This window comes from Leuresthes tenuis, unplaced genomic scaffold (genome assembly GCF_036924035.1).
Source record: "Leuresthes tenuis unplaced genomic scaffold, fLeuTen1.0.hap1 SCAF_6, whole genome shotgun sequence".
NCBI classification, from domain to species: domain Eukaryota; kingdom Metazoa; phylum Chordata; class Actinopteri; order Atheriniformes; family Atherinopsidae; genus Leuresthes; species Leuresthes tenuis.
Window position 1 is genome coordinate 6,885,712 of NW_027325360.1, and position 10,527 is coordinate 6,896,238.

Consider the following 10,527-nt stretch of genomic DNA (forward strand, 5'->3'; position numbering starts at 1 on the left):
GAAGACAAATTTGATTTAAGTGCTTCGCAACAGAGCTGAAGGTTAATGCCACAATGCTTCCAGGTTTAGAGGAATAACCGGAGCTCTATTCTTGCTCAGGGGGCAATATTTCATCCTGTGCAGACCTTTGACAACCAGACAGGCATTCCTTATTGCATAATCCCACCATTAATCAAAGCTGTAACAATGAGGATACTGAAAACAGAAATGCAGAGATAGCAGAAGGAGAGAAGAATATTGCTTATAATGAGCGCTAAATTCACAAGATTATGTCGGTATTCAACACCCAGGAAATGAGATGAACAAAGACGTTCTTATTCTGTTGTCAGGGGCTGAAGTTTCATATCAAAACTTGGTTCAGTCTGCTTGTTTTTCATGATGCTCCTCCTCACACGACCTCAGTATGACACCCGTGCTTGATGTTTTGCTGGCCGGCATGACCGTCCAGCCCCCCCACTCGCACAGCTGCATGTGAGAATCTACACTTAATCCAACTTGTAATAATTAAGTCAAATACACAGAGAATAAACTGAAAGCTCAAGTCGTGCCTTCTGGCCATCGTCTGAGACTCAAACCACATTGACACACACATGCACTCACTAACATGTAAGAAAAGCAGACCGTCAGACTTTTTATTTAGCTTATTGACTCCAGATAAGGTCTCAGAGGCTCTCTGACTCATCATCATCACACCCATGTGTGTCCCTTTTAGGTGATCCTAAAAACTCTTCCCCAGCTTCACTCGAAATGCGTATCGCTGCGTCCGATGACACAACCAAGTTTGAGTAAACATGTACATCTGCAGTTCATCATTATCATAAGCTCTATTATAGCTTAGTTGATTTGATCGGTTAGCTTCTTTAGCCAGGAGAAATTGAGTATGAACACTATTATTAAGTACTGGACTGAATTAAATTGAACTTGTTGAAATTGTTTACTTTCCCTTTAAAGTAACCTGAGGTCACTTTTATTGTAAATGAGATATACAGAGAACTATGCAAAGGTCTGGAGCCCCCCACCTTTTTCTTTTTTAAAACATATCGTTAGGAAACAGGAATAGGTGCAGTGATTTATTGAAAAATGGAAATACTTCATATAAAGAGAGCTTGAACGTTGCAATGAGCTCCTTTATTCTCCAACACAGCCTGAACCCTCTTAGACAAGCTTTCTGTCATCTCTTTAAGCAGTCTTCAGGAATAGTTCTCCAGGCTTCTTGAAGGACATCCCAAAGCTCTTCTTTGGATGTTTTCTGCCTTTTGTTCCGTTCTCTGTCAGATGATCCCACACTGCTTCAATAATGTTGAAGGGCACCATGGTGAGAAATTAAGTTTTAAGCTATCAAACTGTGTTATCTTTAGAATCTATCATAGATGCAACTAAAGATATAGGAACAAATTATCTTAGTGACAGGCTGCTATAGTGCCCAAAAATACAATGTAAAATTGGTTCTTTGCCAAGTTTCAAACCTTGCATTAAACGCTTTTTTATGCTTGATTGATTCTTAGCTCAGTAGTAAATGACTGAAACAAACACACTTCTCTGAAAGGTACAAGGACTTGACTGAAAATGAGTGAAAAGTGTCTAAAGAAAATCTTTGAATGATCTTCAGAGAGCCTGGAGAACGAAGGATCAAGAACACTTAAAAAGATTACAAGACAATCTGACTGCTTGGACAAAAACTATAAAGAAACAAGAGGTCGTTCAAAACTTCTGCTCAGCGTCGTTTCTATAAATAACCATCACTGAGGACATGTTTTCAGAAAATAACCCTGGTGCTACGGTCTTCCTTTTATGAACTCAAACATATATCTGCAGAAACTACATGTATCTTTGAATTATTCCTGCTAACAAGCCCTGTCCGGGCAGCCACAGTGCTGGCCGCAATGCGACCATTTGACTTTTTATTAGCAGCTTTGGATGCTTTTGATGCATCTGTTCTTATAAAACTTATGACAGCTCCACAGAAATTCAGTGCAGGACTAACATAGCCGTTTCCCCTTGTGGAATAAATTACATCTAAGAAACATTCACTTGCAACGATGTGTATTGCATACACACACATATATATATATATATTGAGTGGTTCAGTCTCTTTTATTATGCGTACAATAAAAGATAAAATAACGTTTTCCTTCAAATTCTCCATCTGCCAGTGAATAGTCACAATGCATCCTTTGTGCTGCTTTTTAAACCCTGCAGTATTTCAACTTTAACTGAAAGAATTTTGGTTTGACTGGGCGATTCTTTCCTTAAACGCAGCGATGCTTCACTGGCCCGCTCCAAGAGATTTGGGCCCAGGTCATTCCCCAATTATCGTTCAAGTGTTTTATGAGGGGTGATAGGGAGGATAGGACCGCAGACTTTTGTGGGGAACAAAAAGAATTCGTGTTTTATGCTGGGAAGAGGTTGGAAGGGAAATCTGTGTTTGTGTGTGCCATAGATAACCACTCACCCGTGACAAAAGACCTATTCCGTCTGCCTGCCTGAGGAGTATCGCCAAGAACAATGTGCCATAAAAATTCTGAGTGCTGACGTAAAGAAAGGCTCAACTGAGGAGTTACAGACATCTAAAATCCCTTTGAGTCAGTTGATAAGGTCATAGCACTTTTGTAATAAAAGGGCAGGGTTACAGAGGGTGGGGAAGTAAGTGGCTTTATGGATGAGGAAGACTTACCAGTCCATCACAGTTGTTAATGGCAACCGAGGCCCCGGGAACGTCTGTGATGTCACCAATAAATGTGCAGTCTGTCTTTAGCAGCTCGCGGCGCAGTATCCTCTCCGTCTCGTTGGTGGGCTCCGTCTGGTTGGCGCCCACACTGGAATAATTACTAGCGCCGTCACTGACGTTTCCAAATCCCTGGACTTCATCGTGCCACTCCACCATCGCACCCGGCGCCACCAGCCTGTTGTTCGGGCGCAGGCGGAGGTGGAACTCCTTCCCGAAGGCGGTGATGTTGAAAAAAAGGCTCTGCTCCGGTTCAACCGAGGAAAAAACCTCCCTCTTGACGCGCTGCTTGTGAGAAGCCGAGAGCAGGTGAGACAGGTAGTGTCCGTGGGAGTCGGTGCTGAAAGGTGTGACCAGGCCATATTCCTTCAGCCGGCTCCTCAGCTGATCTGTGGAACAACACAATGACACAGGGATGTTTTTTACTTAAAGGCAGCAAGAACAGTGCACTAAAAACACAGTCATCTTCTCTTTTTTATGACTCAAAACATTCATGTCCCGTGGAAAGATGCTCTAAATTCTATAATGCAATAAGGTTTGAACTATAAAATGGCTTTTATTTATTGTTTTTATCTACTTCTGAGGTGGAGAAATAAAAGTTCAAGTAAATACTGAGAATTCTATCAAGTGCTTCAGAAAAACCTCAGGATTTTGAAGGTTTCTTGGCTTTTCAAATGCTCTCTTAAAGGGCACCTTTGGTCTCAATGGGATAAAAGGAGTTGCGTGTCGGTCATCTCACCAATGCAAGTGCGATACTGATTTTCTCTGTTTTTGGTCTTTACCAACTCAAAAGGCAACATTTGACCTTCTAGCTGCCAAAGGCTCTCAAACTATGTCTTCATGCTGAGAATGTGGCTTAAATAGGAGGCTTAAAAGTATTTGCGCTAAAACAAACTGTTTAGTGTGGCGCAAAACAGTACGATGACTGAAACCATACATCATTAAATTTTCCAAAGTCAGGCCAGCACACACGGATAATGTAAATAACACTTGGAAGTTTAATCCCATTTTTCTAGACCAGACTTGGCCTACGTGTTTATGGTCCACAGTTCCCATCCCAGGCCTTGACCAAGAAGAAACAGAAGAAGCTGTTAATAACAGAGAATAACAGAGTGCATGTCATTTGTAAAAAACAAAAAAATAAGGCATCAATTCCCCTCCTGTGCGAGTATACTAGAACAAGAACAATTGTCCAATCTAACTGAGCAGCCAAGTTATAATAAAGATGCTCCGATCTGATCTCAAGTAGGACATCTGGATTCTGATCAAGGCCTTTTAATTAATAAAGTCCAATCCAGCAGTGACCCGTTCAGCCTAAAGTAATGAGCACATGACTAATTAGCATATCGACACCATCCTGAATTGTTGTGGAAATATCTGTGTTTCACTCAACATTCAAACAGCAGCTGTTTTCCTCACAAAAACAATCGCTAAATCAGCAGAGCTGCCGATGACTGAAAGCACAGTCACATGTTCAGGTGAAGTAGGGCAAGACAGTCACATGTTCAGGTGAAGTAGGGCAAGACCATGCTGCATTCAGTGTCATTCCAAACGCCTTTTGTTACTATATGCTCATTTAATTCGTTGTTTTATCTCAGAATTTTCTGCTTTAGACATCAAAGCTTCTACTTCGGCAGCGTTAGAGGATTCATGAAAAAACCACCTTTACGTCACATGATACGTGATAGTCTGCTTTCACACGTACGCCAAAACACGTGTGACGTCAGGTTTGACTTCTGCGTTGCTGCTGCTTTTAGTGACACCCTTAATGTGTCAATGAAAGGGATGACAAAAGGTAGATCTGTATTTAAACTGACTGCAATTAGCCACTCTAGTTCTTTCAGATGTGGCAACACAGATGCAAGGGACAGCATTTGCATTTACAGCACATGGACACTTTTCCTGCCTGCAACATGTAATCTAACAGCAGCTCAAAAAGTCTGAACAGGCTACACCGTACAGGTGTACCATGTCGACACAGCGTTCCATTTACCCTCACATTATCGTTTCCTGGCCAATTTGCGTCCACATGAGGTGTACAGGCATTAAAACACTCCCCAAAAAGGAAAATTCCACCCAGGCTCGGTTTGCCTCTCAGACTGAGCGCAATCACAACGACATCCACAGATTTCTGGTCGGAAAAAATGTCCCACGAATATTGAAACCTTGTAATTATCTCGTAGGCTTTGACCAGAGGACATTCAAACAGGTGTCAATGGTGAAACACAAATTACACGTCTGACGAAATGGCGTGCCTAACAAATCACAGCGTGCGCACTCGGGGCATGTTATGCAAAGTAAAAGTATATCTGACACACTTTTGAAGAAAACCAGCGGGTATAACGCAGCATACATACAGATGATGTTAGTAATGATTCATTACATCATTACTCTGTCTCAAACATCAGTGACAGAAACGGCTGCTTGATAACTGCTAGCTGAAAAGCTTGTGCAACATGCGTGGGACTGATGTAGTTCTGTACACGTTTCCCTGGAGATTTATTTTAGCCATAAAGCTGGTGTGAAAAATCTTAAGGAGCTGAAAAAGCCAAGAATTAGACAGGTTCATTTGTGTGAAGCTGAAGTTTCCCTTCCTTAATCTTCAGGAGAACTGTGTCTAACCTCAAGAGCCATTTCTCCTACTTAAAGGAGCGATTTCTGGACATTGCCCTATTTCATGTAGTTTCAAAGCAGGCTAATCTAAGGCACCTTCAAACATAACTAGAAATCTCATCTTAGTAAGAATTTGGAGAAAAGGAATTTAAAATATAATCCCACAAAATTCAGACGGCCAGAATGAGTAGTTTGTAGCCTGTAGTTTGAGGCAGGATTTAAGGTTTCACTGGGGTTTTCAGGCTAACTGGAGACCACTTCTTACAGGGCTCCATGTCCATGATCACTCATGTTGATCACACCTAAAATGCTCTGGAGTGGTTTACATTTGAGATCCTTTCTAAAGCACTCCAAACTGATCAAACAGTTTTATTGGAAAAGAGACTTGAAGAGCTTGTAAACATCAGTGAAATTATGAGAGTTCTCTCTCCAGTTGCTCAGGAATCAGAAGCCTTTATCCTTCCCTGTGGAGCAACCATATGAGTGATATCAGACTCTCAGCAGAGGGAACTGCTTATCTCAAACAGAGACTGATTAAAGCACAGAAGCCTTATGCCTGCTTATCTTAGATTTTTCAAGTAACCCTCCTCACCCATTTTGAATCATGTTTTTCTGTTTCTTCCTCCTTCGCTCTCATAACGATTCAACATGACTGAGGCTCAAGCTGATATATATGTGCTGGAACTGGCTTATACACTATTAGAGTGCATCTAAGTAAGACTGTATTACATCTCTGCTCGTGCCTTCATAATTTGGCAGAGAAACTGATAACCAGATTATTGATTGCTGCATGTATTTGATCTTCGGGCCCTCAAGCGGCACTGCTCTTAAAAACAGACCATTCTGTCATGGAAATCACTGCATGGGCTCAGGAACACTTCCAAAAATCACTGTCTGTGAACACGGACCACTGTTCCACCCACACAGGCAGGTTAAAGCTCCATCATGCAAAGAAAGAAGTAGTAGAAGAGTCCAACTGAAAACATTTGGTGCATCATGACAAGCAAATTAAAACCCAGGACTGTTGAGCTAGAATCAGACAAAAATCAGACAGCATTCCTCTTCCAAAAGATCCAGCAGATGGTCTCCTCACTTCCAGATGCATTCTGTGTCTGATTTCCATTTTACACACCACTCAAACGTTTTTGAGGTTTTGTTTGTTCTTGTGATAAAATGTGAGGGTCGTCTCGGGCCAATACCGACCCTTGAACCAGAAAACTCGGTTCATCCTTCCACGATTGGGATCTTTAGTTTTATTGAAGCCAACTAACAAAGAGATATCCTTGGTTATGTTGGACTTGCTTCATATAATAGGCCCCAGGAGGGATTCTCAGAAAAGCAATGCTCAGTAACCTGCAACCTCCGCTGTGTCACATTACAAACAATCTGTGCTTTGTGTAGCACTGAATCAGAATTCAGTTCCAGTTAAATCGGATCAAATTCTGAAATAAAGTTGTCAGAACACACATCTCCAAGCAATTTTTTTTGCAAAAATTAGAAATGGAAGAGTCTACCGTTAGCTAACCTTCCATCCTGCAGCTCAGGATTACAAACTGAAAACATCCACCTCCAAGCTCTTTAAAAGCCCCAAAGTTGGAGAGGTCCGAGTCCATGAAATGAGACTTAAGAGAAAATGTGAGCTAGATTTTCAGATATACAGTCCCCTGCAGACTGATAGTTGTCATGCATTCAGTAAACAGGGCACCCAGACAGTATTTCATGAGGTCTTCAACTTGAGGACCCCAAAGCACTTCATCTCAGTTGTAAAAATGTCATTTCCAATGCATTTTCAGTGTCCCTTACACTCTAAATGAAGGTAGAGAAAAGCCAAGTTTTTTAAAGCTTTGGTCCCATTCAGTCTCTGCATGACGCACATCCTGAGAGGAACACTTGAAATGCACAACACAAAGGTTACAGACGTGTCGTTTATTCTGGTAAAATGTGTCTGTAGACAAAAAAATGTTGGTCTGGATTCTTCAGCTCAAGGCAGACTTTGCATTTTTGCATTTTTTCATCTGGAAAATTTTGAATTTCATCATGTTTTTCTCTAAAGAAGAACCATGCAAAGATAAATAATCAAATCCAGTCACCTGCACGACCAGTGAATCCACTATTCACCTGAAAGTGGACTTTAATGGCAGGCTAAGATAGCCACACAATCAATATTTACCTCTTTCTCCGCTTGTGTTCTAACAGCATTTTACATTTTTCTTAAACTTCGGTTCCATGACTGATCCATGACAGGAAATGTCCACTAAAAAATATTTGAATTGTGATAGTAAAGATTGAGATTGGTTTAGTTATTCAGAGCCAGTGTGCACAAAAATAGAATAAAATAGAATAATAAAATACAGTACAAGTACAGCCTGTAGTCCATTCCCTGCATCTGTGGAGGAGAAAGTCCTTCTGCCTTTGCTGTGATGAATTTTTCTATTTGCATAATTAAAAGCATCAACTTCTCTCATAAAACCTCTCATAATAAGTCAATTCATCGCCTTTTTTTGGCTCAAAAAAGGGCCAAGATGGTGGCAACCAGTACCGAACTTGAGGCTTGAGGACGGCAGTTCACAAAGCGTTGGATGACATCACAGTGATTACAACCACTTCTTATATATTGTTATCATTAGACAGGACAAGGAAAAATATATTCATACATTACTGTACAGAAGTCTTGAGCCACCCCTAATTTCTTTGTATTTAGCTTTTTAGATTTTACCTGTAAGTACTTTGTTGTTAGCAGCCTGTCCCAGAGACACATCATTTGCTCCCATTTCTTTAGCTGCATCTCAGAAAAATACAAAGTATAACACAGTTTGACTGGTATAAACAAGGTGATTCCCAAAGAACGACTGGCTGTAAAGTGTGTTCTTAAAAGATTACGGAAAGTGGAGGACAAAAAAAAAGGATACAGCAGATGAGCAGTATCTGAAAATCAGTGGCAGCAGGTCTTATGGAGGGATGAATCCTCCCCAGAGCCCGGACCTCAACATTATTGAAGCAGTGTGGGATCATCTGACAGAGAACGGAACAAAAGGCAGCCCACATCCAAAGAAGAGCTTTGGGATGTCCTTCAAGAAGCCTGGAGAACTATTCCTGAAGACTGCTTAAAGAAATGACACAAAGCTGGTCTAAGAGGGTTGAGGCTGTGTTGGAGAATAAAGGAGCTCAGACAAACCCTGATTTTTACCTTACAGACAGTTTTTACATTTATGTTTACAAGCTTAAATAAATCACTGCACCTATTTCCTGTTTTCCTGCCAAAAATATATAGAAATGAGAGATGACTCGAGACTTTTGCATAATACTGTCCAGTGAAAATTTAAGAGTAAAGGTTATGCACAAATGAAAGGGTCACTGAAATGAAATCTCTCAGCCATGAGAGAATGGGGGCATTTTCTGGATTTGCGACTATGTTGCCTTCCTGATATTTGAGCAGAAAAGCATTTTTACTGCTGAATCAATAAAGGAAAGCTAAAGAGATATCCTCAGACAAGCGGTTCTCACATGGAGCCAACCAGCTTCAACCTCAGTGGAGACGAGGGTGAAAAGTTAAGAGAAGCCACATCAAATGGGTCAAGTAGCTGCTTTACAAGGCTGATAATAGCCATGTAGAGCCACCGGTGGCAGACTTTAACAGCCAGCCAAAGACACGCTCAACCACAGCCAACTGTGGGCTTGCTGTGCGAGGGCCCTTGAGGTGTTCGGAAGATAACTGCGAGCGTAAAAGGATCCTACGTGGACACTGCAGCAGCTCACTTGTTTCTTAACCTCAGAATGGATAACAGATGTGTGGGATTTAGAGGTGGAATTCTCTTTCCTGTATAACAAAGCCCTTGAAGCAGTTGTACTATAAGTAAGTGTGTGTGTGTGTGTGTGTGTGTGTGTGTGTGCTGGAGGGCTCTGAGTGTGTGAGGGTGGTTGGGGAGGGGAGTATATCACAGAACTCTCACACACAAACTCCCTCCCACTTTGATCTCAGTGCACCAAGTCCTCCTCGTGAATTTTGTCAGTGGCTGGAGGAGAAGCCCTTATGCCTTCACACATCTAGGGTCTTATTATTATTAACAAGATGAGCACGAATTAAGCAAGACTTACCCTCTCTGTCTACTTCACCAGCCTGTAAGAGAGAGAGAAAAGCTGGTTAAACGCGGCCAGGCCAGAAGGAAATGATAATGTGAGAGTCAGAGATGTCCAGCAGCAGCGGCTCCACCGCCCTGCGGCAGTTTACTGAGGGCTGTGCTGCTTGTAAAACTCCCCAACAGCAAAATGCCTGTATGTTACAAGCTGTATGTGACAGGCGAAACTCACGCAGGGTCAACATGGAAAGCACAGAGGAAGCAGTGTGCGTTTTTACACAAGCTATGTGGAGGTTCTAAAACCTGCTGCTGACTTGCCCCACTTTTTCCGCCGAACAGCGGCATTCATTTAAATACCGACGGGGTTCGTTTTAAGAGGCACAATCACGCACATCTTACTGAGAGTAAAAAATGTTAAAAAATGGGGGCGAAGCGGTGCAGACACTTACCTTGTCAGCTGAAGTCAGTACAAGTCCTACAAGTAGTAAAGCTAGTGATAGGACAGCCATCACGAGTCTCAAATGATAAAGAGGAGCTTTATCCCAACGTGAAAAAATGAATAAAAAGAACAGAAAAAATCAGGGGGGAAAACTACGCAAGCGTGACCCGGCTCATTCAAAACTTCAAAGTGGATGTGCGGTCTGTGCCTCTGACTTAGTTCTTTTTAAAAAAATTAAATAAAAACAAGACATAAAGAAGTTAAAGTTTCATTAAAAACGGGAGTGAGGCGAGTTGCGACACTTTGTCAGTCAGTCAATGTTTCTCTGTTGACTGAGTTTCGAGAAAGTTTTGGTGAAGTTTTGAAGGACACCCCTCCGCCGCTGGCCGGACAGAGCTGCAGTGTGAAGCTCTTGCAGACCTGGCACTTGGCTCCCCTGGCTAATAAACGGCAAGACCAGCCCTGCGTGACGTCACTCTGCCCTCTCCTCGAGCCCGAACACATGGAAGGAGAGGAAGAGGAGGAAGAGGAAGAAGACGAACCCCACCCCCTAAAACTCATCATGGGACAGAGCAGCACTGATGATGAGATGAGCAATAAATCGTGACGTAGTGACGTTTGCAGCAGCAGTCTTGACGTCATTATGTCCGAAAACTAAGCACATGTTGGATCGA

The 10,527-nt window shown here is 42.0% G+C and overlaps 1 protein-coding gene across 1 annotated transcript in view; it reads right to left on the reverse strand.

Moving 5' to 3' along the window:
- adamts3 (ADAM metallopeptidase with thrombospondin type 1 motif, 3) overlaps positions 1–10,249 on the reverse strand; it is a 143,966-nt gene extending 133,717 nt beyond the window's left edge. The window contains exons 1-3 of the mRNA XM_072387340.1: positions 9,864–10,249; positions 9,434–9,455; positions 2,675–3,114 (exon numbers count right to left, since the gene is read on the reverse strand). Of these exons, the coding sequence (XP_072243441.1) occupies positions 2,675–3,114; positions 9,434–9,455; positions 9,864–9,923 (522 nt within the window). The 5' untranslated portion in view covers positions 9,924–10,249. The remainder of the gene's footprint in view (positions 1–2,674; positions 3,115–9,433; positions 9,456–9,863) is intronic.
- Positions 10,250–10,527: the final 278 nt, after the last annotated feature.